At 44.8% G+C, this 27,610-nt stretch overlaps 1 protein-coding gene and 1 non-coding gene across 6 annotated transcripts in view; one reads left to right on the top strand and one right to left on the bottom strand.

Moving 5' to 3' along the window:
- ABHD6 (abhydrolase domain containing 6, acylglycerol lipase) overlaps window positions 1–27,286 on the top strand; it is a 48,903-nt gene extending 21,617 nt beyond the window's left edge. For all 5 annotated transcript variants that reach the window (XM_055414177.2, XM_055414180.2, XM_055414178.2 and 2 more), the window contains 7 exons: window positions 11,709–11,865; window positions 13,186–13,299; window positions 14,624–14,756; window positions 17,555–17,712; window positions 20,996–21,050; window positions 21,293–21,393; window positions 26,198–27,286. In XM_055414177.2, the coding sequence (XP_055270152.1) occupies window positions 11,709–11,865; window positions 13,186–13,299; window positions 14,624–14,756; window positions 17,555–17,712; window positions 20,996–21,050; window positions 21,293–21,393; window positions 26,198–26,374 (895 nt within the window). In that variant the 3' untranslated portion in view covers window positions 26,375–27,286. The remainder of the gene's footprint in view (window positions 1–11,708; window positions 11,866–13,185; window positions 13,300–14,623; window positions 14,757–17,554; window positions 17,713–20,995; window positions 21,051–21,292; window positions 21,394–26,197) is intronic.
- Window positions 15,331–15,438, bottom strand: LOC129548235 (U6 spliceosomal RNA). Its single transcript, XR_008684312.2, has one exon. It is a non-coding gene; the product is annotated as a U6 spliceosomal RNA (small nuclear RNA).
- Window positions 27,287–27,610: the final 324 nt, after the last annotated feature.

Consider the following 27,610-nt stretch of genomic DNA (forward strand, 5'->3'; position numbering starts at 1 on the left):
TTGGATGTGGCTGATCGACATTTATCATGAAATATTCCGGACGTGGGGGCTTCCCAGGTGGCACTAGTGGTAAGGACCCTCCCTGCCAATGCAGGGAGATATAAGAGACATGGGTTTGATCCCTGGGTTGGAAAGATCCCCTGGAGGAGAAAATGGCAACCCACTCCAGTATTCTTGCCTGGAAAATCCCATGGACAGAGGAGCCTGACGGGCTACAATCTTTGGGGTCAGAGTCAGACATGACTGAGTGATTGAGCACTCATTTCAAACTTACAGAAAAGTTGAAAGATGTCCTTTTTGGAACGTTGGGAATGTTCCTGAAGAATTGGTACTGGTAGCTTCTCACCAGGTAAATTCTTCCAGTTTTCCAATGGTGTCTTTGCTCAGGAGACCACTCTCTCTCCCAAAGTCACTCTGTGTGCATTCATAGGAATGTATTTGGTTTTTCTTGGTCATTGGATTCTGATCCAGTGATGTTTTGACAGGTACAGTGATAATCACTGAAAAATGAGTTAGAAACACTAGAATCATGGACATGGCATGGGTAAGACAGAATGTTTTTTGATTTGTCTAAAAGTGTTCATTAGTAAAATGACAGGGAAAACGTTTCCAAAATTTCTGTCATTCTTAAATCATTTTTATGCTTCTTGCCCTGTTTGCACACCACCTCTAGTTTTCTTTTGTGTTTTCTTTAGAGTAAATGACTTTAAAAAAATCTTACATTAATTTCTGAGTGACATAAATATCACTACCTTTAGTGGAAAGCTTGCCATCCTTGTCACAAACAATAAATTAATATAAAAAGTAAAAATGAGCACAATGCTTTACACTCTGTTCATGAATTCTAGCCTAGATACCATCGCCTGCCAAGGACTGACTCCTTTCTCTTTGTTACAAAAGCTGAGAGGTGTGAGAATTGCAGAGCTTTTCTCCTTTGATGAAAGCAGGTTTATGGTTGAAAAGAGAGAGACTTTCTCATGATATGCTTCAGTAGCTTTTCATGCCACAGTCCATTTACCAGAGAAAATCACCCCTTACACGCCCGTGAATTCTTCCCATGATAATGGAAGTACTGAAATCGACCTGGTTCCTCTCTGTGCCATAGGGAAGTGAATTGAGATTTAGCCAGGACTTCTGGAACACAGGACTACCTTCTGAGCCCCCAAGGAAGAACGCAGGGAAACTGTGCTTGTGCCTTTTATCCACCCTCCCTTCTGGCTCCCTTTTGTTTCATTAGAGTGTGGAATTTTCCGCCTGCCAGCCGGGCTCTGATCCTTGAAAAGAAGCTAATTGAACAGAAGGGAGCTTTCATCTTTCTCTCTCCCTTGTGGGGAGGTGATGACCCCTTCAGTGGGTCACCCAAGACCCACCTCTGTGTTGATGAAGCTAAGACTCTGGCTGCTTAGAGGCCCCTGCCCTTGCAGCACTCCAGCACAGCAGGAGTGCTGTGGGGCCAAGACACCTATGGGACCCCTGCTGTGGAGAGACCAGAGTGGTGTGCCCCCTCAGTCCTGCAGAGGCACCGTGGATCTACACACACAAATTCCATGTTTCTTAAGTCAAAGTGAAACAGAAGGTGCAGCTCCGCGATGTGTCCCATAATTGTGGATGTGGCTGCAAATAGAGGTGTGATTATTCCACCCAAAGGCTGTTTCTACCAACCACACGTGGAAACCAGCCTCTGTGCTGCACAGTCCCCCACCCCCAAGTTCCTCAGGCCATCATGGAGAAAGCTTTCAGATTGTTAGAATAATTTTGATCCTTGATCTTTCAAGAGAAAATTAATGTCATTGCAAATAATTGACTTTTTTGAGTTAAAACTCATGTGGTTTAGACTTCACCATTTTAAAGCATACATTTAATTGGTTTTAATATATTCACAGTATTGTGAATTGCCACCATCTAATAGAGAACATTCCCTTGTAGCTCAGTTGGTAAAGAAAATGCCTGCAGTGCAGGAGACCCGGGTTCGATCCCTGGGTTGGGAAGATCCCCTGGAGAAGGAAATAGCAACCCACTCCAGTATCCTTGCTTGGAAAATCTCATGGACGGAGGAGCCTGGTGGGCTGCAGTCCATGGGGTCGCAAAGAGTCAGGCATGATTGAGCGACTAACACTTAACTTAATAGAGAACATTCTCATCTCCCCTCAAAAGAACCCCCATACCTGTTAACAGGCATTCCCTGTTTTCTCACTTCATCCCCTGGCAACTAGTACTCTGTCTCTGGGTTTTCCTGTTGGTGACGTTTTTGTGTCTGGCCTCTTGCACTCTTCAAGGCTCACCCGTGTTGCAGCGTGTATCTGTACTTCATTCGTTGTGATGACTGAATAGTGGTCCATGGTATGGTTTATGCCACATGTGATTCATCCAAATGGACATTTGTGTTGTTTCCGCTGTTTGGCTATTATGAAGAATGCCTCATCGCATAGAATTCACTTTTATTAACAAGTGAAGTTCAGTGAAGTGAAAGTTACTCAGGTGTGATCGACTCTTTGTGACCCCATGGACTATACAGTCCATGGAATTCTTCAGGCCAGAATACTGGAGTGGGTAGCCTTTCCCTTCTCCAGGGGATCTTCCCAACCTAGGGATCAAACCCAGGGCTCCTGCATTGCAGGCAGATTCTATTAACAAGTAATACCACCAAAATTCAGAGAGGCCCCACAGAAAACACTCAGCCCTTTATTTCACCCCATAGACGCATGTGACTGTAAAGCCTGCCCCGGCCTGTCACTCCACTCAGAGCCGTAGCTGGGGGATGAACACAGTGCTCTTTATTTCATGAACTCGGCCACACAGGCCAAGAAGAAACTCCAGTTGGCTGTTGGATGAAAATCCTGGAAATCCTTGCGGATTATGCCGGGTAGTGTTGTGGCATGGGGGCTGTGATTATAGTATTAGAAACTGTAATGCCACTGCACAGAGCTGTCCAAATTCCTGTGAGCGGCTCCCCTTACCCCACCAAGATGCACAGCCTGTTTTCTTCAAATCACCTCACTGTGAGTGACGCTGACACAGGGGTTGTCATAGGATGAGCAGCTTTACGTCTGTCCCCATGTCCCTTAACTGCAGCTACTCCTCCAAAGGCCTTCAGTCACTCAGCTGCCGTGACAACTGCCTGTAGGTTTCCCCTGCAGACCTGGCTTAGTTTAGTTAATTTTCAGGATCTCGACATGAACAGGAACAGTAGGCAGCACAGGTAACTGCTGTTGCTGCTGCTCAGTCGCGTCCGAGTCTTTGTGACCCCCTGGACTGTAGCCCGCCAGGCTCCTCTGTGCATGTGATCCTCCAGGCAAGAATACTGGAGTGGGTTGCCGTGCCTTCCTCCAGGGGATCTTCCCCACCCATGGATCTAACACGCGTCTCCTGTGGCTCCTTCATTGCAGGTGGATTCTTTACCGCTGAGCTGCCAGAGGAGCCCGCAGAGGTTGCTGGGCATCCCAGAGACCCCGAGCCTCCCTGCTGAGTGAGCATGCAGGTGTGAGGAGGGCCTCTCAGGTTCCCTCTGTCCCCGGCCTCCCCTGTGGGTCTTCCGAGCCCCTCAGGGCTCAGCAGCAGTGTCCCCACTGTGTCCCACAGTGATAGGGACTGTGGTTGCTCCTGCAGGAGGCACCACGTGCTTGGCCGAGAGTCCACAGAGAGCCACGCTGAGGATGCTGTCGCCACTGTGGGTGACATCAGGGGCCACTCTGGTTTTCATTGTATAAACTGTCAACACTGTTCACAGGAAAAAAAAACTGACATTTTAAAAGATTTTTGTTTTCCCAAACGAACTCAGTTGTGCAATCAAGAAATCATATACATAAGAAAGAAGCAGATAAGAATTAGAAGAAAAGAAGTAAACTGATGCTTCAGATGGTTTAATTGTGCACATAGAAAGTCTGAAATAATAATGATATCTGTAGATTATTTATTAGAATTAGAAAGTGAATTTGGCAAGATTGCTAAATACAAGATAAGTTAACAAGGATTTCCCTAGCAGTCCAGTGGTTAAGACTGTGCTTCCACCGCAGAGGACATGGGTTTGATCCCTGGTCTGGGAACTAACATTCCGCATGCTACACAGTGGAATTAAAAATAAATAAATTTTAAAATGAATAAATAAATAAATAAAGATAGTTCAGGAGTCTTGGCTTGAGATAAAGTCCGAAACCTTGCATTAGTCAACATGGCAATGTATTAAAAAAAAAAATCAGTTTTATTCTTATTTCATAGCAACAAAAATAGAACATTTAAAGTCTTTTACTGATACCATTTACCATAAGGAAAGAAATAGTGCTGTATTTTACAACATGAATGATCCTTACAAACATAATATCAAGTGGAAGTAGTCAAGTACAAATAAGAACTTACTGTATGATAAAGTCCTACAGCACGTAAAACCCTCTTATTTGAGGGTGAGCTAGTGGTCACCTTTAGGAGGTAAAGTGTCTGTGATGCTGGTCATAGTCTAGAGCCTGATTGGGGTGGCAGATGGCGGGCTCATTCACTTTGTGCAGATTCATCAGGCTGTACACTTATACTATATGTGTGCTGTTCTATATTCTTTATACTTCCGTGGAAAGTTACTCTAAAAAACAACAGTGAAGGATGTGGAGAAATTGGGTCCCTCATATTTTGCTAGTGGGAATGTGAAATGATGCAGGCAGTTTGGAATACAATCTGGGAATTCCTCAAAAGTTTAAAAAAGATAAAAAAAAAAAAAGCTGATATATGACCCAGAAATTCTACTGTTAAATGAATTGAGAACACTCAAGAGAACAGAAAACATATATCCACAGGAAAGCTGGTATATGTATGTTCATAGTGGCATTATCCCTAAGAGCTGAGAGGTAGAAACAACTCAAATGTCCATCAACAGATAAATGGATAAACAAATGTGACCTATCCATACAATGGAATATTATTTAGCCTGAAAAACGAATGAAATACTTTTGATTTTTCCGTCAAATATGAATGAGAGTCTTGCTGGGTAGAGTATTCGTGGTGGTTATGTTCTTCCCTTTGATCATTTTAAATATATCACACGATTCCCTTCTGGCTTGTAGACTTTCTGTTGAGAAATCAAAAACTTTCCAGAAAAGCAACAGTTAAGAGAATTCAGCGCCACCAAACCAGCTTTATAAAAAATATTAAAGGAACTTCTCTAGGCTGGAAACATAAGAGAAGGAAAAGACCTATGCAAAATAAACCCAGAACAATTAAGAAAATGGTAATAGGATTATACACATGGATAATTACCTTATCAGTTCAGTTCAGTTCAGTCGTCCAGTCGTGTCTGACTCTTTGTGACCTCATGAACCACAGCACGCCAGGCCTCCCTATCCATCACGAACTCCTGGAGCCTACCCAAACTCATGTCCATTTAGTTGGTGATTCCATTCAATCATCTCATCCTCTGTCATCCCCTTCTCCTCCTGCCCTCAGTCTTTCCCAGCATCAGGGTCTTTTCAGATGAGTCAGCTCTTCGCATGAGGTGGCCAAAGTATTGGAGTTTCAGCTTCAGCATCAGTCCTTCCAGTGAACACCCAGGACTGATCTCCTTTAGGATGGACTTCTGGTTGGATCTCCTTGCAGTCCAAGGGACTCTCAAGAGTCTTCTCCAACACCACAGTTCAAAAGCATCAATTCTTCAGTGCTCAACTTTCTTTATAGTCCAACTCTCACATCCATACATGACTACTGGGAAGACCATAGTCTTGACTAGATGGATCTTTGTTGGCAAAGTAATGTCTCTGCTTTTTAATATGCTGTCTAGATTGGTCTTAACTTTCCTTCCAAGGAGTAAGCTTATATGTAAACGCATTAAATGCTCCAACCAAAAGATGTAGACTGGCTGGGCAGGTGAAAACCTGTGTACATATGCACTTCTACTTAACACATCACTCTACTTAACCCCCCAAATTGTATGTAAGTATTTTATATAGTTAGGTTAATTATGTTTCCATTATGGCTTGCAACTGTAATTATATTTTATTTTTTGTCTGGCTATTGATTGTGAAAACTGAGTGTCTTTTACTATTGTGGATATATAACTGTTATTCGCTTAATACAATTGTATCATGATGGGTCAACAGAAAATGATAGAATTCTGTATCACTTTCTACCATTTAATAGAAAATCATGTAATCATTTTTTTAAATCCAAAAAAAAGGAATGAAGTACTAATACATTGTATAATGGATGAACTGGAAAACATGTTAAGTAAAATATATCAGACACAAAAGGCCACATATTGAATAGACCCATTTATAGAAAATGTGTATAATCCATAGAGACTTGAAGTGAACTCGTGGATGTCGGGAGGTACAAGGGGAGGGAAATGGGAAGAGAGTGATAATGGATATGGATTTCTTTCTTTTTTTCTATTGTGGTAAAATATACACAATACAAAATTTACCATTTTAGCTGCTTTTTAAGTGGGTAGTTGAGTTTCTTTTTGATGGAAATGTTCCAGGATTAATGGTGATGGTTGTATAACTTTATGAACACTAAAAACACATCAGTTGTACCATTTAAAAGGGTGAATTTTAGGGTATATAAACTGCATTTCTATAAAAAGAAATGAATATTCAACATCCTTGTTATTAGGGAACATGCAAATCAAAACCTCAGTGATATATTACACATACATTAGGATAGGTGTTAGTTTTTTAAAAAATGAAAAATAGCAAGTTTTGGTGAGTATGTAGAGAAGTTGGAACCCTTGCACTTTGCTGGTAGAAATGTAAAGTGGTATAACTGCCATGCAAAAGTTGAGGGGTTCCTCAAAAAGTTTAACTCAGAATTACTCTGTGTGTGTACATGCGTGTGTGTGCGTATGCGCACTCTGTCATGTCCAATTATTTGAACCTCATGGACTGCAGCCCGCCAGCCTCCTCTGTCCTTGGGATTTCCCGGGCAAGAATACTTGAGGGGGTTGCTGTTTCCTCCTCTAGGAGATGTTCCCAACCCAGGGATGAAACCTGCATCTCCTGGCTTCCAGGCAGATTCTCCTACACTGCTGAGCCACTGGGGGAGCACCATCAGAATTACTGTATGATCCAACTATTCTATTCTGGGTATATACATCAAAGTATTGAAAGCAAGGACTCAAACAGATCCTTATTTACCGAAGTACATAGCAGTGTTATTCATAATTGCCAACAGAATGGAAATAATCCAAATGTCCATCAACTGATGAATGACAAACAAAATGTGGTATATACATACAGTGAGATATTATTCGGGCTTCCCTGGTGGCTCAGAGGTAAAAGCGTCTGCCTCCAATGCGGGAGACCTGGGTTCGATCCCTGGGTCGGGAAGATCCCCTGGAGAAGGAAACGGTAACCCACTCCAGTATTCTTGCCTGGAGAATCCCACGGACGGAGAAGCCTGGTAGGCTATAGTCCACGGGGTCGCAAAGAGTCGGACACGACTGAGTGATGGAACGGAACGGAACGGAGATATTATTCAGCCTTACAAAGGAAAAGAATTCTGATGTAGTGTAGAAAATGGATGAACTTTGAAAGCATTATGCTAAGTGAAATAATCCAGTCACCAAAGAACAGATATTGTATGATTCCGCTTATATGGCTGTCATATGTGTTACAAAATTTTCCACATTTTTCCCTTGAATTTTGGCAAATGATATATTTGAAGGACAGAATCTTTTTTATATAATACTGAAACTGCCATTTATTGGCTATTTCCTGTGTGTTGGGCATTGAACAAAACTGTAATGGCTTATCATTAAAAAAAAATTTTTTTTAATTATCTCTTTTAGTCTTAACCATATCCTCAGTACAATGCAAAAGTTTTCCATATTATAGATGAGGAAATTGAGTTTCACGATCATATAGCCAAAAAATGAATGAACTGGGATATAAATGAGTGAACAAGTTTATGTTACCATGTCATGACTTAGAACTTTGAAATATGCATATTTTGTCATAAAGAGAGCTGTTAAGCTAGCCAGTTTTATTGTATATTTAATGTTTTGAGTAGGCAATATATTCATTGAAAAAGTACTAAAAAGAACATGATAAGTCTCCTTCCCACCATTGTTCCCTCTCCACCTACCTACTTCTCAAGAGTATTTCGTACCTCCGCTCCAGATGCTCATCTTAATAGCATCTTGTATATGATCCCATACTTTTTGTATGCAAGTACAAGTAAATATAAATATATATCTTCCTCTCCTTCTCCCTTTATTTTATACAAAGGTTTAAAGCTGATCCACTTAGGCTATTTGCTATTGCATGTCTTGGCGACCTCTTTGGTACGAAGTATACCACAAAGTCAATCTCTGATTGAATTAATTATCTTGCATCTTGGAGGGATTCTTCATGCAGAGTGTTCAATTTGTTTAGATGGTAATTTCATATTGAAATCATTTTCAGGCCAAACTCCAGCACTGCCAAGTCTTATGTAACCAACAGAAGCTGAGCTTTCAACCAACTGCCATATGTTGTAAGGAGTAAAAGCAGAGAACAGATGAGATAATTCTTAAGAAACAAGTTATTACTCCCAAAGCTCTGTAGGAAAAATATATTTGGAGTGGAAGGCAGAGGAGGGCATATGACTTATATTGAGCTTATGTACCATAGTGGAAATAATGTCTCTGCAAAATCAAATGTGTGTTACCATAAATTCTGCATCACAATTAAAATTCACACTTTTTTGTGGTTTAATTTTTTGTTAATTAAAATCCAGTTCTTGAGAACAATCAGCTTCTTTGAAACCACAGTGTCCCTAAATATGAGAAAGATTCTGTTTGGCCAGCCCTGGTCAGTAAGTGATTCCCTGGACCCAGGAAAGGGACCAAGTTTCAGAGACCTGAAGACAAGGGATAACACCCCAAAATATGGCCTCATCTTCCACTCCACGTTCATTGGCCAGGCAGCCATCAAAAGCAAAGACCACATCTCCCAATACCCGGCAAACAAATGCTGTATCACCTTATAAACTGATTGCTTCTCTGAGGTGCCCTCAGCTGTATTTGGAAAGGCTTCAAGAGCAAGTCGAGGAGCAGCTGTCCTTCTGTGAGATTGAAGAGGCGCCCTGCAGGAATCTGGATGCTGAGATAGAGATAATTGTTCAGGCAGAGGAAGCCGATGCTGAGATTACTAGGAAGCTGGAGAAACAGGAGAAGAAATGCTTGAAGAAGAAAAAGAAAGGCTGGTTGCAGTTCCCCTCACATCTTTGGAAAACTGCAGCAGTGCTCAGGAGGAGTGCCAGGAGACGAGTGCAAGACGAAAGAAGAAAGTGGAAGCCTCAGGAGGCCCATCGGGAGAACAGAATGGAAGAGCCATCTGTGTCTTTCTCCAAACCCAAGAAAAAGAACTCCTCTTCCCAGGAGGAGCTGGTTAGTGTGATCTTGAAGAGACAGCTGGCAGGGGAAGTCTTCCCAGAGGAAGAGATCTTTCCCAATAGAGGAACCAGTTAGTGAACCTGAGGAGTCAGGAAACAAGAGTGTCCCTAAGAAAAAGGGGGAGATTCTACTCCAGGGAGGAACTGTAACCAGTGGACCTGAAGAGGCTGCTGCCAGCAAGAGCATCAGCTCCGAGGGACGAGAAGGTTCCTAAAAGTTGTCCCAGGAAGACTAGAACGGATGTTTCACTGACAGGTCAGGCCCATGGAGATGTTTCACAACCCGTCCCCTGTGTCCCAGTGAAAACAAATTTCCAAGAATAGATAAATAAGGCTATGGAAAAAGCAAGAGAGTTCCAGAAAAACATCTATGTCTGCTTCATTGACTATGCCAAAGCCTTTGACTGTGTGGTTCACAACAAACTGGAAAATAATGAAAGAGATGGGAATACCAGACCACCTGACCTGCCTCTTGAGAAACCTGTATGCAGGTCAGGAAGCAACAGTTAGAACTAGACACGGAACAACAGACTGGTTACAAATAGGAAAAGGAGTACGTCAAGGTTGTATATTGTCATCCTGCTTATTTAACGTATACGCAGAGTACATCATGAGGAACGCTGGGCTGGAAGAAGCACAAGCTGGAATCAAGATGGATGGGAGAAATATCAATAACCCCAGATATGCAGATGACACCACCCTTATGGCAGAAAGTGAAGAGGAACTCAAAAGCTTCTTGATGAAAGTGAAAGAGGAGAGTGAAAAAGTTGGCTTGAAGCTCAACATTCAGAAAACTAAGATCATGGCGTCTGGTCCCATCACTTCATGGGAAATAGATGGGGAAACAGTGGAAACAGTGTCAGACTATTTTTTTGGGCTCCAAAATCACTGCGGATGCTGATTGCAGCCATGAAATTAAAAGACGCTTACTCCTTGGAAGGAAAGTTATGACCAACTTAGATAGCATATTACAAAGCAGAGACATTACTTTGCCAACAAAGGTCCGTCTAGGCAAGGCTATGGTTTTTCCCGTGGTCATGTATGGATGTGAGAATTAGACTGTGAAGAAAGCTGAGCGCTGAAGAATTGATGCTTTTGAACTGTGGTGCTGAAGAAGACTCTTGAGAGTCCTTGGACTGCAAGGAGATCCAACCAGTCCAGTCTAAAGGAGATCAGTCCTGGGTGTTCATTGGAAGGACTGATGTTGAAGCTGAAGCTCCAATACTTTGGCCACCTCATGCGAAGAGTTGACTCACTGGAAAAGACCCTGATGCTGGGAGGGATTGGGGGCAGGAGGAGACGGGGACGACAGAGAATGAGATGGCTGGATGGCATCACCGACTCGATGGACATGAGTTTGAGTGAACTCCGGGAGTTGGTGATGGACAGGGAGGCCTGGCGTGCTGTGATTCATGGGGTCACAAAGAGTCAGACACAACTGAGCGACTGAACTGAAGGCTCAAATGCAGAGATTTTGTTGGTTGAAACCAGCTTGTTCAGATAGAATCACAAACAGACACATGTGTTTCTCACAGAGAGGCAGCCACTGGAATCACTCAAGGTGACAGCTGTGAGGTGTGTGGGGTCCTGAGACAAGGAATTCAGACGTCCGCCGGCCAGTCTCCTGTTGTCCTCTCTTCCCATACAGGGATGTGTGGGTGTGGAGTAACCCCTCCACCAGCAATGGCAGCCTTGATGACAGAGTCTGATTCCTCATCTCCACAAATAAATAGCAAGTTGCAGGTGACAAGGGGGAACACACTTTAAGTCTTTTGATGCATTTCCTGCCAGTTAAAGTATCTCTGTGGTAAAGTCTTCCAGGGCAGCTTCACTGCACCCTGTGGCACTCAGGCCCACGAGTCCACGGCCGCTCGGCCTGGATTTCAGGTATCAGTGAACATCGCCCACCAGGAGCTGCCAGCCAGCTCTCCGCAAGGGGAAACCACCTTTGTCTTGGCCTCTCCGGAGTCCTTCCCAGCCTTCCCACCAGCCGTTTTAAATTCTCCTGAAACTCAACTGAGCAAGGCACACACCCGGGAGGTCCCACAGCCTTCTTTGCCCTGCGATTCAAACTACTAGAAATACATATTAACAGAGGGTTATTGTGTGTCATGCTTCTTAAGAAAACGTCCCCTTTTCCCTTCCTGATAGCGTGCTTAGGAACATTTATAGCAGAATATTCACGGAAGGTACTTTCTGGAACGGCCTGACTTAGTGGTCCTCGAGGGTGACTGTGTCGAGGACAAGGGCTGGGAGAATCGTTGCTCTTGCTTCGAAGTAAAGCTGTACAGAGCCCGCCTCCGGAAGCTGCTTCTCTGGCGCTGGCTGACTGATTTGCCTGTATTTTCCGTCCGCAGGTACTGGCGGAGGACGCTGGGCATGCAGGTCCGCTACGTGCGCCACGAAGACTATCAGTTCTGCTACTCCTTCCGCGGCAGGCCTGGCCACAAACCTTCCGTCCTCATGCTCCACGGCTTCTCTGCCCACAAGGACATGTGGCTCAGCATGGTCAAGGTGGGGTGCTAGAGCCTTCCCTCCTCAGAGGGTGTCACTCAGTGGAAAAAAGGAAGAGGGGGGCTCTTCTTAAATACGATGTCATCAGCACTGGTAGAAAGCAGAGGGAACCCGGTGTAACGGCTCAAATCACCCTAAACCAACGCAGTATATTATTCAGATCCTTTTATCAGACAGAACTTGTGAGCTGAATGTTATTTATAAAATCAGGGCCTCACCAACGATTTCACCTTATGACTATTTCTTTGGAAAGTTTCTGATACTCTCCTTCATGGTCGGATTGCCATGACTGTCCAAGTCCAGGTTTTGAAAAGTCATTTCTGTATGCTCCAAGAGCCTCCTCTTCTTCCCTTCTGTGCTTCTCCTTCTCTCTCCCCGTCTCCTCCTTCCATTTCTGCCTTCTCTTTCCCTTAGCGCTTTAGAGAAGCAGTCTTGATCTGACAGCTTTCTGGGATTGTTTCTTGAGTCACTCACTCTTTGTCTTGGTTTGTTTGGTTGTGTCAGCTTGCTTTAGCTGGTAACGGTGGGGGCTGGGAGAGGTCTGGCAGAGAAGGACCTCAGGCTCCCACCTCAAGCGGGACCGGACTGATCCCAAGCATGCTCTGCATTAGGGCGAAAAGGCTCACATATCCCCTGGTTTCTTATTTCCAAAGTTCAGTATTAGGACAATCGTCATGCTTTAATGAACCTCTGACCTCCTCTTCATCTTTCATATAGCTGGTTAATTGTTTATTGATAGCTGATATATCTCAGATTCCTGGTTAAATGTGGTATATATTTAAATGGAAGGAGGTGTGTAGGATAAAAATACCTAAGGAATTAGATCTTAATGTAAAAAAAAAAAAAAAAAGAGTTGAGATCAGAACTAGGGCGATTAGACATGGTTCTTAGGAGAAGTGTTGGTCCTGTGGGCTCTGGAGCTGGCCAGGGCTCTGGGAGAACAGAATCACCCAGTGTATTAATAGTTCCAAGTTGGTGGCTGCGAGACTGGGATAAGCAAAGAAGGGATAAGGGAAAGGAGAAGGAGGTAGTACCTGCCAAATGATGTCAAGAAAGAGCAAAGGACGCAAGCCTGCTCCCCTGGCCTCTGTCCTCCCCTTTCCAGTCATCCCGAGTCCTCTCTTGTTGTGTATTAGACTTTGGGGGCCTCTGCTCTCTGTAAGGCTACTGGCAGTGTTCATTCATGTCAGATGTTACTAGGGGAAGACACAGGGTGGAGGCTGTCCAGGTCACTTGGTAAATGGGGGGAGCCTCCCCAGAAACATGGGCAGACATATTCTGCACACCACATTCTGACTCTCTGGGCCTGTGTGTCCTCAGTTCCTCCCGAAGAACCTGCACCTGATCTGCGTGGACATGCCAGGACATGAGGGCACAACCCGCTCCTCGCTGGATGACCTGTCCATCGATGGGCAAGTCAAGAGGATACACCAGGTAAGCAGGGAGGTGCCGCCTGCCCACCACTGCATCCCCGAGTCTGAAGGACCGTCAGCGCGGGTTCTGTTTTGACTCATAATTGCAAACAAAATGGCCACAGCCCAGTGGTATCCTCGGTTGGCTGTAAAGGGCCAGGGCTTATTGCTGACTTCTTTAAACCTATTATAATTGCTTCTGGAGAAATACAATCTCATTTTCTAAACTCTTCAAAAAGGGAGTTTGGAATTCCTCAAGACCATTGATTTTTTTAGAGTGTGTTTTTTTGGTTACCAGCTGCTTGATGGTGGTAACAGCATGTCTGCCTAGTTGTGGAGGACGGGGAGGGTGATCTTTTCATTTTGTTCTGATTTAGTATCTTTCTTCAGCCCTGTCTGACTGAGCTTTCAAAGTCATGGGGCTCATGAACCATTTCAAAATTTAATGGTTCATACTCTTCACGTTGACATTAAGTATTTTCTCCATTCAAGGATGTTTATTTAATGTCTGCCCCTCTCCTCTCTTTAAACTGTGTATTATTTGGAAGCAAGGAACCTTGTTTCTTTGACCTTTTGCTGCATCCTGAGCAGCTGACCATGGTTGCTTGTACATAATAGGTATCCAATAAATATTTTTTAGATGAATGGGTAGATGTAGGGGATAGTTGGTTGAGTGGTTGGATAGACGGAAAGTTGGATGGATGGTTGGATGAATGGTCAAATGGTTGGATAGATGAATGGATAGTTACATGAATGGATGTTTGGACGGTTGAATAGATGGGTGGATAGCTGTAGGAATGGATGGGTGAATGGTTGGGTAGGCAGATGGGTAGATAGTTACATTCATGGATGTTTAGATGGATGGGAAGCGCTGTAAATTATAGCCAGTCAGCAAACTATGGCCTCTGGGCTTCATTTGATCTGCCACTGAGTTTCGTAACCTGTTTATTGGAAGACGGCCACAGTCACCCGTTTACATGTTGTCTTTAGCTGCTTTTGTGCTACAGCAGGAGAGTTGAGTAGTTGCAGCAGAGATAATAGGCCCACAGAGCAGAAAATATTTACTCTTGAGATCTTTACTTTAAAAATTTGCTGGCTCATGAATTTGAGGGATCTTTGTTGATTTTACACTTACAAATGACCCCTCAATAATTTATGTCAGGTAAAGAAGAGTACATGCATGTAACAGGGCTCATCTGGATAATCTAGTAGATTTCAGATCCCCTTTCATCAATAGCCCTTTTCTGCTTGTCCCCGTAGGAAGTACAAAAGTTTTCAACTCTGGAATCCCCATTATCGTTGTCCACAGTTGTATAACCAAGCTCCTTTCTCATTTCCCTTCCTAGTTTGTAGAATGCCTCAAGCTGAACAAAAAGCCCTTCCACCTGGTAGGCACCTCCATGGGCGGCCACGTGGCTGGGGTGTATGCTGCTTACTACCCGTCAGATGTCTGCAGCCTGTCCCTTGTGTGCCCTGCTGGTGAGTTGTAAGACTCAGATCACCCTGTGAGTGACGTGGACGCAGCGGGACCTGAATCTCTGAAGAAGTCAATGGCGGTTTCTGCTTTGGCTATCTTTTTAGAATCATCTTTTTGACAATATTGTAGAGATACTAAAAAAGTTTGCCTTAGTGGTGCAATCAAGCAGTAGTTGCATAACCGTAATTGTAACTAATATTGAGCTTTAAAATATAGAGCCAGCTTTGTACCACAAAGAATCAATCGGAGGTGGTTAATTAAAAAGTATATAAAACTTTACAGCATGTAAATACTTTGAAGTATAATGATAATATTAACATCTAACATTTATTGAATTTTTATGAGCTAAACTCTTTATGTGGATTTAATCCTTGCCATAACCTTATGAGGTGACAGTACTGTTATTATGCATCTTTCTTTTTGGCTGAAAACTCAGAGATCTTTTTTCATTGCAAGATTTTGTTTTGAATCAACAAACTTTGGTGTCTCTGATCTTAAATGTATTCATGTCTACTTGAGCTGTAACGTGTCCTCAGAAATTATGATCTGATCTGAAGTTGGATTTTTTTTTATTTTTAAAATATGGAACACTTCATGAATTTGCATGTCATTCTTGCTCAGGAGCTATGCTGACCTGAATGTGTATTGTTCCAGTTTTAGCATATATGCTGCTGAGACAAACACTAAAATTGGATTTAAAAGTTATGTATATGTATATAAATCTTCATACCTGAATTTATAGTATGTTAGTAAGAAAAATTTTTCTCTTTTTCCATTTTTTGCTCCCCTCTTCATCCTTGGTAACTTACTGGAGTATGGTTTACACAGAGTAAATTGTCCAGATTTTCAGTACATATCTCAGTGGCTTTTTACATATGTAATTATTATCCAAATAAGGATAGTATGCCCATTTTACAGGTGTACATTATGTTAGTGCTGGAGCCAGGATGGGAACTGGCCCCAGGGTGTCTGACTCCAGAACCCAAGCTGTGGTATTTGGAGAAGTCCTTTCATATTCAGTACCTGTTTAATATGACTCGTATCCGTTACCTTCTTTACCCACTAGAACCCAGCCATGAACTGAACTTGTGCACCTTCTACTGAAACATAACTAAATTTATCTTCGAAGCTTTTCAACTCATTCAGAAAGTTAAATTTTCAGGTCTGTTAAGCTCGTTGAAATTGAAGGCAAGTTCACAAAGGCTTTTCCTTTTCCCAAGCACTGTGTCTGAAGTCATTTGATCTTATAATGATACAGTCTGAGAGTTGGAGGGGACTTACCAGGTGGTCCAGAGGTTAAGACTCTGTGCTCCCAAAGCAGAGGGCGTGGGTTCAATCCCTGGTTGGGAAACTAGGCATGAGTTTAATCCCTGTTTGGGAAACTAAGAGTGGGTTCAATCGCTGGTTGGGAAACTAAGATCCCATATGTTGCACAACTCGGCCAGGAAAAAAATGAAGAATTGGAGCCCCTCTAGAATGTTATTAGATTTTAAATCACTTATGGAAGGTCAGCTCTAACTGACTAACTGACTTTTTTGAGTGTATATTCATTTGCCCAGAGAAGAGTTTTATACCTGAGTTTCCATTAGAAAGTTAGAATTGAATTTGTTTGTATGCAAAAATGAAAAGATATACTTTTTTTTTACTTTGAAATAATTTTAAATTTATAGAAATGTTGTGAAGATAGTACCCTTCACCCAGTTCTCTCCTGTAACAGCTCACACAGCTCAGCAAATTTGTCACAACCAGGAGACCAACATGGGTGTATTTCTATTAACTACAATCAGGCTTTATTTAGATTTTATTAGTTTTCCTACAGTTGTCCTTTTCTGTTCCAGGATCCAATTCAGGATATACCACATGCCATTTAGTTTAGGATTATTTTTAAAGCAAAAAGAACTAGATCATGTAATCTGCCCATGGCATCATGAGAGCTGCACGATACGCATGTTAGATTTAGAGGGGTTGCTGAATATAGATTTATGAAATGTGGATTTCTGTAGCACAGTGTGGCATCCACTGCCCCTCTTTCTAAGCTCTAGCTCTTCAGCTAAGTTAAACACCTAGAAACTTTCTCAGTGTTGGAAATGAAATTAGTTTTACGCCCCTTCATACACCAGCTTGTGTGAACTCTCGTGTCATGCTGCAGAGGATAGAAAATAATGGTCAGTCTCCAGGCTCTTCCAGCTCAGGATTGCCTAATGGTCCCCTGGAGGAAGAGGGACTGTGTAGAGGGCAGGCCTGCGCTCCTGCCCCAACGTGTGGGACAGCTCCAAAGGGGACTCACTCTCACTGCGTTTTATGTGCTGACCCCAAATAAGAGATTATTAAGAGGGTCCAGGCTGAAGGAAGGCGTACTCAGTCAGTCCACTCTAGCCATGCATTTCACCAGGTCTCCTCTCAGCCCTTACAGATGTGTGAGCGGGGCTCAGGCAGGTTGTCTTCTAGACCCTCAAACTCTTCTTAATTTCAGGCCTACGGGTGAATCCCCTGGCAACTTAAGTGCAGATTCTGATGTAATAGACTTAGGGGAGGGGCTGAGGTGCTGCGTTTCTTATGGGCTCCCAGTTTTCATAGCCAGCCCTTAAGATGTTCTGAAGAAAAAAAATTTTTTCCTATGTTTCTCAAATTGTGGTTTTGACTTTGAACAAGGATGCCAGTACCAATTAAAAAGAAATCTACCAGTGGAACACACCTAAGATACATTAGGTCTGGGCTGATTTTGGAAGTTCTCTATATAAAATGGAGTTTGGTAAGAAGATACATATATTGCCAAGCTTTTTTGGTTTGAATCCCCCAGGTCTGCAGTACTCAACTGATAATAAATTTGTGCAACGGCTCAGAGAACTACAGGAGTCGGCCGCCGTAGAGAAGATTCCCTTGATCCCGACCACCCCGGAGGAGATGAGTGAGATGCTGCAACTCTGCTCCTACGTGCGCTTCAAGGTGCCCCAGCAGGTAACGTGGCCTCCACAGCAGTGTGCCTGCCTCTGCCCAGTGCTCAGGTGGCCAGGGCCAGCTTCCCCACCACGTTCCCTCCTTATCCTCAGCTTTCATTTATTCAGCAAGTATCCAGCACTGTGCTTGGGCACCCTGGGGAAGAAATAAGACAGAGAAGGCTAGGGGGAGAAGCAGTCAATTAACAGGACAGATAATTTCACATTGTAGTAAGTTTTCTAGAGGAAATGAAGATAGTGCTGTGCTTGAAAATAGAGAGGCAGGAGAAACTTTGATGAGCCTCTGTAAGAAAACAGCCTGAGCAGGGATGGATAAACAGTTAGGTTCAAGATGCTGGAAGGAGAGGCCAGGGTGACTGGAGCCCAGAGTGTGACGGAAAGAATGGGTTGAGGTGAGGTTGGAATAGGATGCAAGGGCTGAATCAAAGATTCTCATTAAAAAAAAAAGTTTCAGGGCCCTTTTAACACCCTTAAGAATGAGTGAGAACCCCAAAGAGCTTCTTTTTATGACAGCTGTAACTATTGATGTGCACCATATTAGAAATTAAACCCCAGGAAAACTTAAAACACAAAAATACACAAGTACGCATTTCATTAGCTATCAGAATGGTGACATTATCCATCATTATGTAGACTCTGAAAATCAGCATGCTTTTGAGAGAATCAAAGTGAAAAAGGCAAGCGACATTTAGTGTTATTATGAAAATAGTTTGATGTCTTATAATCCCAAGGACTGCTTTGAGAACCACTAGGCTGGATCATGTAGAACTTTTAAGAGATTATGGGAAGGAAATGGAGTTTTTCTACATACAGTAGGAGAAACATTCAGGAGTTGTAGGGGAGCACAGACAGAGAAACCCGTTAGTGTGCCGTATTACTCCAAGATGAGGGTGTTGTACACTGGGCAGCCATAGTGGAGAATTAGAGCCGAGAAGCTTTGGAAGGAAGGAGGTAGGACTTACTGGCCAGTGGGAAGTGGAGGTGAGAGAATGTGAGTCACAGGTGACTTCTGATACTTTAGTTGGATAAAGGTAGTATTTTCTTCGTCTTTTTAAAAATTTTTATTATTTTCCGGCCATACCACGTGGCATACGGGATTCTCGTTCCCCAACTAGGGATCGAACTTGTGTTCCATGCAGTGGAGACATGGAGTCTTAACCACTGGACTGCTAGGGAAGTCCCAAGGTAGTGTTTTCCTGGGTAGGGGAAGGGGAGGGAGGGTGGGTTTGGGGCATCAGCTAAGAGCTCCATTTTGGATGTGTTAAGTTCAAGTTCCCTGAGACGCCATCACGTGTAGGTGTTATGTAGACAGTTAGAAATACGAGTGGAGCTGAGGGAAGTCTGGACTGGGCTGTGTAATTAGAGCCATCAGCCAAGGATGATATTAAAAGTCATGGGTCTAAATGAGGTTGTGCAGGAGATAGTGTGGGGAACCGAGAGTCCATGGGTGAGACCTCACAACAGCACATTATCTCAGGAGCTGGACGCTGCCTGGGGGTGGGGTGGGTCCTCCTGGGAATTGAGAGAAAGGGCTCTGTGCAGAGGTCGTGAACATGACTCATTAATGGATGTGACCCATCTCTGAGGAAGCATCACAGAAGCAGATTCTGTGGTATGTTCTGTCCATGAAGTTCTCTTTTCAGTCATGACTTTACACTGATCCTCTCTTCAGCACTGATCTCTTTCCAGAATAGAGTAACCAAGTAGGGTTTTAGAAAACTCCATGTTTTGAGTTGTCAGAGAAGTGAAGACACTGGGAGAAAAGCAGTGCAGATCCCAAGTCTTTCCCGTGTAGGCAGGGAGGAACCCCTAGGCACTCGGCCTACTGTGTCACATTGTGTAATGACTGTGTTGGCTGGTATGCGTCTTCCATTCCTACCTCTGTAAGAGCAAGGACTGTGTCTTTGGTTGTTCTGTTCCCAGCCTACGGCAAAGTGCTTGCATGAGATAGGTCCTAGGTATAGAGTGGATGGATCAGTGGACAGAAGGAAGCCTGAACAACGCAGGGATGGAGAATGGATGTGTGGGCAGATGCAGGGTAGAGGGGTGCATGAACAGAGGCGTGTGCATACATCACTGATTTCCGGGTGCAGAGAGATGGATGGCCGAAGGCGTGGATGGATGGGAGGGTGTCTGGAAATGGCAGAGATGGAGGGTGATGGATTGGTGGATGCAGGGCAGATGGATACATGGGAAGGTGTATGCATATGTGATTCAGAGGTGCTGGGTGGGTGGGTGATGGGTAGGTGGGTGTCTGCATGGAGCAGGGATGGAGGATGGATGGGTCGCTGCAGGCTAAGTGGACACGTGTGGACGTGTGCATGTCTGAGTCAGAGATGCCGGATGGCTGGATAGGCAGGGGTGCGGAGCGGAGGTGGAGGGTGGATGGATGAATGCAAGATGGAGAGATGCATGGTGCAGGGTAGATGGGAGAGCAAAGGAAATATCTGATGCTGAGCACCGTGTGCCGGACAGTTTGCATTGGTCTCACCTCTGGGCTCCCACTTCCAGAACAGTCGGATGCTCCAGCGGGTGGGTTTCGTCCAGAGCGATTATGACTGGATCTTCCCACTTCAGTCAGTGCACAGGACTCTTGAGAGGGCATTGAAGGGGTTCAATCCATTCCTGGGGAAATGAGAGGAGTGACGGCTGCTAATGTGACCCCGGGACCCTACCTCAAGAACCCTGAGGTGGGGGAAGAGGCGGGCCATGTTCCTTCTGGTCCCAATACCTCTCCGGGTCAGTCTCCCAGGTCCAAGAGCCCTGACCTGTCGGCATGTGCTGCAGCCCCACAGCCCGCAGCAGGGTGGGCCAGGGCAGTGTCACACAGTGAGCTCAGGACATCAAAAGCTTTCCCAGAGCTTCCCCATTGGTTGATTTCTTCATTGCTTTAGAGGCCCATCATCCCCAATAGTTTTTTTTTAATAGGCCTTGTTTTATATTGGGTATTACTGAGTAATTACTTGACATTATTTTCATTCTGATTATGTCTCAGGATAAGCAGAGAATTCCTCATAGGTGAAGCAGCTTACATCCCACCTGGGTCCTTTGCCTTCACAGTTATTTCCAGAGTTCCTTCCTTATGAGAAAGAAAAAAGCCTCTTATAAACCTAAGTCCCCATTACATTGCGTGGCCATCAAGGGAATTTGGAGACCAGGCCTTGCAAACCTTGACAACGCCTGAAACTGCTGGCCTTTGATTTCCCCTCTTTGTCCCAGACCCTTCTGAGGCCTGAGGAAACAAATCCTCCCTCGCCTTCTGACTTTGGGTTATTTATCCCTAGATCCTGCAGGGCCTCGTTGACGTCCGCATCCCTCACAACACCTTCTACCGAAAGCGTGAGTAGCCCTTTGTTGACCTCTGAGCCTGTGACACATCTTATGGGTGGCCGGCTCTTCTTCCTTACATTTCTGAGACTTTTGAGAGTTTTCTGGGACTCCTCAAGAAAGACACAGTGCCTTAGACTCAAAGACTATATACCCTGTATATATGCTATATATACAGATACACTATATATTTCCTATACTTGGTGGTGTCCAGAGCACAGCCCACACTCACTTTATTTTCCTTCCCTACCAAGTGTTTTTGGAAATCGTCAGTGAGAAGTCGAGATACTCCCTCCATCAGAACATGGACAAGATTAAGGTCCCTACGCAGATCATCTGGGGGAAGCAAGACCAGGTATGTAGCGTGTCCCTGGGGCTGCCTGTGCCAGTTACACCAGCCTCCCAGGACAAACTCGTGGTTCTTTATGAAGGGAGCCTGGCTGCTTTCTGATACCAGGGAGAGGTGGCACACATCTGGTGCCAAGTGCCAGTGTTCACAGGGAGTTGAGGGCAGTGACACTGACCTCTTAAAATGTAAGACAATTTGAAAGTATTTTCGTAAATTATCTTTTTCAAAGCCATATAGTCACATGGTCCAAAAACCTTGAAACAGTACAGAAAGCTGGTAAGAGTACACTGGGTCTTGTTGGCATCCTAGATCCCACTTTCCATTTCTTCAAGGCAGCACTTACAGTTCGTGTGTGTTTCTTTTAAATTTTCTCAGGCAGTGGTTGGCACACGCTTTCTATAAAAGGGCCAGACTGTAAATACTTGCAACTTTGTGGGTGATAAGTTCTTGTTACATCTATTCAGCTCTTCTGTTGTGATGGTGACATGCAGATCAAATGGCAGGCAGAGCTTCAGGGAGCCGTCAGTCACACAGCAGGCAGGGGCTGCTGTTTGCCTGTTTCTGTTCTAAGCATATGTCAGTGTGCATAAAGCAGTGTGATGTGTAGGGTTTTCATACATCCAGTATATACAGTTTCGCACCGTAATTGCTTCATATATATGAGAAATACATACGTTGGAAATCATTTAATATCGGCTTGAAGAGATCCACACTCTAATGCTTTAAATATTTTATTTTGAAATAATCTCAAATTTACAGGATAATTGTAAAAATAGTACAGAGTATGCCTGTATCTACTTTACCTAGTTTCATCAGTTTTAACTGCTGTTTCAAAGATTCACGTGCTATAAAATTTACCTTGTTGCACACCCCACTGCAGCCCAGTTGTAGAACGCTTCTGTCACTCCTGTAAGCGCTCTCTTGCCCGTTTGCAATTCATCTCCATTCCTGCCCTAGCACTGTCCAACCACTGACGTGTTTTCTGTTTCTGAAGTCTTGTCTAGAATTTAGTTATCTAAAATTTTCATAAAATGATATTTTACAGTGGTAGTCTTTTGCATCTGGCGTCTTCTATTCAAGTGTGATGTTTCTGAGGTTTATCCATATTGTCATCTATGCCAAAAATTTGTTCCTTTCTATTGCTGAGTGTCATCCCATGATATGTATGTACCACATCTTACTTATTACCAACTTTTTAACTTTTACCACCTCTTCTAGACAGACCTAGAAATATGTGTTTTGGAGCTATTTGGAGTAAGCTGCTTATATCATGTCCCTTTACCCCCAGTTCTTCCAGGTGTATTTACTGCAAACCAGAATATTATCGCACATGATCACAGTACATTGTCACATTTGAGACATGTAACATTGATGGCATAGCTTTTAACTAATGTATAGTCCATATTTCAAGTGTATTCCTTGTTTCGGTGATGTCCTACATAGAATTCTCCTCCTCCTGCCCCTGTAACCAGGATCACATACTGCGAATTGTGTCTTTTTAGTTTCCTTATATATAAAATGATGCCCTCTTTCTGCCTTTATCTTTTGTAACACTGAGATATTTGAAGAGTGTGGGTCAGTTATTTTACAAAATGTTCCTCAGTTTGAGTTTATTGGCTGTTTCCTCATGATTAAATTCGGGGTACATATCCCTGGTCAGAATATCTCATGGGTAGTAAGACTTCCTCAGAAGGAGAATGTCTTTCCTTCAGTGGTGGGAAGTTTTTAAACTATTATTTATTTTGGGGGCTGCACCGTATGGCATGTGGGATCTTAGTTCCTCAACCAGGGATTGAAACTGTGCCCTAGGCAGTGGAAGTCTCTTAACCTCTGGCCTGCCTGGGACATCCCAGTGATGGGAATTTTGATTGATTGTGATGTCTGATTTCTTTATCATAGACATTATTTCTCCCCTTGCAACTAATAAGCAGTCTGCGGGGAGGCACTCTGAGACCATGTGGATATTCTGGTCCTCATCAAACATTTCCCTCTAGATTTACCATCCGTGAATGGCTGTTGCCCAAAACAAAATTTTATGTTCTTTTTGGGAGATGCATAGTATTCCATTACCCGCTGCATTAGTGCCCTATTGATGGTCACTTAGGTCATTTTCAGTTTTTTGCCATTAAACCACACATTGATATGCATCGTTACACATGTGTGTTTGCAGTGTGAGAGCGTATCTGAAGGCTCAGTTCTTGGATGTGGAATAGCTTGATCAGAGGCTGTGTGTGTTTTAAACTTTTGACAGACTTTTTGACAGCCTTTGTCAGATGGTTCTGTCAGTTTGCTAGTCCTGCTGTAACAAAGTACCACAAATTGGGAAGTTTAAACCACAGAATTACATTGGCTCCCAGTTCTGGCGTACAGATACACTGGGGGCTTTCCTGCTGGCTCCGATGGTATAGAATCTGCCTGCAATGCAGGAGAACTGGGTTCAACCCTTGGGTCGGGTTCAACCCCTGGAGAAGGAAATGGCAACCCACTCCAGTATTCTTGCCTGGAGAACTCCAGGGACAGAGGAGCCTGATGGGCTACAGTCCACGAGGTCACAAAGAGTTGGATGTGACTGAACGACTAACACTGTAACACCAGTTCTGAAGACTATGAGTCCAAGACCCAGGCCGCAGCAGACTGATTTCTTATGGGCGCTGGGAAGCAGAGCCTGTTCCCTGCCTTTCCCTGAGCTCCTGGGAGTTCGCTGGTGAGCTTCGGTGTTCCGTGCCTTGTGGACGCCTTACCCTGACCTCTGCCTTCATCTCTGCACTATGTTGTCCCGGTGCCCGTGCATCTCTGTGTTTTAACCTCTCATTTTTTAAGATGCCGGTTGTGATAGATTAGGGGTCCACGTCTAGATTAGGAGTTCACCCAGCTCCAGTATGATGCCATCCTAACTAATTATGTCCATGACGACCCTGTTTCCCAGTAAAGTCACATTTTGTTAGAACTTCAACATATGAATTTGGGGAGGTGGCACAATCCATCCATAATAAACCTGCCAATGAAATACTGACTTATACTTCAGAAACTCCCTTTTTGTTTGCGGCCATTCTTTAGAAATCATATCTTACCGAATGTTCTTGAAAAGTTTAAAACAAGAGGTGGTGATGGGAAATGGAACCTTTATAAGGCCTGCAGGCAGACAGAGTTACAGTGCCTGTCAAAGGGTATCTGGTCGTCTCACACTGTTGACCGTCGTGAGGAGGGAAATGGGAGCAAACTTTCCCTGTTGAGAGAGCTCCCCTGTGGACGCTGAGGGGAGAGCCACCATTGTGAGCCCTGGGCAGACTGCACATGCCCACCGTATGTGTGATGTGAGCACAGGCAGGAAGTCAGGCTGCACCTCAACTGCCTACGACTGTGGGACGCCCAGGAGAGGAGACTGGGGAGAAGCCAGGTCTGTGCCCCCGGCGCAGGGGGGCAGGAAGGGCGGTGGCGCCGGTGTGCAGCCATCTCAACATCAGCCAGGTACCCGAGAATGCCCAACGTGGGAACCAGGGCATCAGGAGGAGGGAGGACTCATGTGCTCCCTTCACAGCAGCCAAGGGACTGAAAGCAGCTTTGTGGACGCCTGAGCGGAGAATCGGGACCCAGGCTGGGCCAGCAGGCAGTCATTCAGTCAGAAACCAGAGTTGGAACAATGAAGGCCTTTCTTCATCTCAGATCCCCAGGGTGATGTGGGCTCTCAGGGACCAGCAGGGAGAGGCGCGACCGCGTCATGCCTCACGTCAGCTGTTCCTTCTTGTGTCTGCTCAGCCCGGGGTGCTCTGCACTCTGCTCACCCCACTTCCTGGTGGGCAGCACATCTTGCTATTACCAATCTGGGTTGAGGAGACTAAAGCTCAAAAGCAGACAGTGCCCAAATTTGTTGGGATTTTGCTTTCGGTGTTAAGGCCGGAGCGGAGGGGGGCCCCCTTGTCTGGGGCGGGGTGAGGTGAGGGTGAAAGTGGTGAAGCCAAGGGGGCAAATATAAATCTGACCCTGAAGGAGGAGAAAGGCAGTTAACTGAGTTGGGGTGATAGCTTGGTGTAACCCAGGTGAAAATGAAAGGGAGTTTGAAAACCTGGGAAAGTGGTGGGCTTCACGTTGGAAAAGCACTGGCTGTTATTCACACACTTCAGGGTCTGAGGTCACACAGCTCGGGGATCCCCTGAGGGCCTTCAGGACCTAGTCCTCTGGTTTTTGATAATTTGTGTCCCCCTCTTGCATCTCTCCTGTGTGGCCTCCCCACAGTTTGGCCTCCCGTAGACCAGCTGCAGGGTGCATTCTCCTGGCCCAGCCCAATCACTTCACTGTCCTTCATATAGCCCCAAGGCTCCCCACTGCCCTCAGACTGAGACCCGACTCCCAGCACAGCCAGATGTACAGATCCACCCTCCCCGCTCACACAGCACTGGGCTCCCTGCTGTCCCTTGCACGTGCCATGTCCTCCCACCCTTGTGCTGGTCCCTCTTCCGTGATCCCCCTCCCCTGTGGCTTCTCGGCTTCCAGGATCCTCCCCATCAGAGTCTTCGCCACCTCACGCTGCACTTGTCTGCTTTCCAGTCTGGCTTCCCCACCATACCAGGGCATCCTCAGGGCAGGGCCTGTGTTTCCAGCGCAGTAACACCGCAGCAGCATACCTCCTGCCACCGAGCTGCAGAGTAAAGCGTGAGGCACGTGGTTACTTCCATCAGAGAGCCACAAGCCCCGACACCGAAGTGACTTGGTTCTAAAAATCACCCCTGCCAGGCCTGGACAGGAGTTCTGTCCACGGAGTGCGTTCGGGCGCCTGAACCCTTTCCATCTAGTTTCCTTTCTCGTCCCGCAGGTGCTCGATGTGTCCGGGGCGGACATGTTGGCCAAGTCAATCGCCAACTCCCAGGTGGAGCTCCTGGAAAACTGTGGGCACTCGGTGGTGATGGAGCGGCCCAGGAAGACAGCCAAGCTCCTTGTCGACTTCTTAGCTTCTGTACACAACACAGACAACAGCAAGAAGCGGGACTGAGGCCCCGACCATAGCCCGAGCTCCACACCCAACCTCCACTCCTGTCTCTAGAACCTGACGCGGCCACCACTTCTCAGGGACCCTGCCCCAAATGCGGAGGGAGCACCCCGTCCCTGAGGAACCCAGCCCCCGCGCTAGCCCTGGTCTCTATAGATCCACAGAGCCTCAGGAGCCATGAAGAAATCTCCAAGATGTTTTTTCACAAAATGCAAATTCACATGGAACAACAAAAGAAAACCCATCCGTGAAATCTACCCAGAAGTCTTCACATTCGTGTTGCAGAGCGCCCGCATTGGACCACTGAGGACATTTCCTTTAAGATGTTCCTCACGGACTTAGATTCCAGTTGTTTCTGTTGCTTCAGACATTCTCCCATGCATAGTCAGTGGCTGTTTTAGAAGCATTAGCCCCCCCTTCACCAAGCCCCTTGTTTATGTCTGATTTAAGTTTTATGTCCCATGTGTGACTGCTGCCCATCAACTGCAGGACCATGGAGGAACACGGCAGGCTGGAGGAAATACTCACGCAGAAGACACGGTCTGCCTCAGCCAGCTTGCAGAGCAGCAGAGAACACAGGTGGCTGATCTGACCGGCACCCGGTGTCAGGTTATGTCCCCTGCGAACCTGGGTGGTGCAGTACAAAGAACACCTGGCAGGGTGGGTTTCCTGGGAATAATTTATTATTAAAAACAAGCAAGACTAATAAAGCAATAATATTCTCGACATCTATCTAAATAATCAGACGCGGGTTCCACTCCAAAGCATCTCTTTTCTATCTTGCCGTGCTACCGAAAAACCTTTGGATGTTTGTTAATGAATTCTGTGAATTCTGTGAAAAATGATGTAATTGAAAATAAATCTAAACTGCTGTAAAAGTGACCGCAATGACATGAAATAAATGTAATAAGTCTAGATCAGCAACCTGCAAGTGGTTTCTGTTTCTAAGCTCTTAATGAAGTGTAGTGTTGGCAGATTTTCTGTAAACTTTAAAATGTGTTTCTTGGTTGCTTTCTTAAAATTATTTATTTTCAAAGTATTTTTACTTTTTGTTTAGCTGCTTCAGGTCTTGGTTTCAGCACGCAGGATCTTTCTGGTTGTGGCATGTGAACTCCTAGTTGTAGCATGTGGGGCTAGTTCCCTGACCAGGGATAGAACACGGGCCCCCTGCATTGGAATCCAGGAGGCTTAGCCACTGGATCTCCAGGGGAATCCCCAAAATGTGTTTTTTAAAGTAAA

This window comes from Moschus berezovskii, chromosome 24, assembly GCF_049115385.1.
Source record: "Moschus berezovskii isolate FMDL1 chromosome 24, NW_MosBer_1.0, whole genome shotgun sequence".
NCBI classification, from domain to species: Eukaryota; Metazoa; Chordata; class Mammalia; order Artiodactyla; family Moschidae; genus Moschus; species Moschus berezovskii.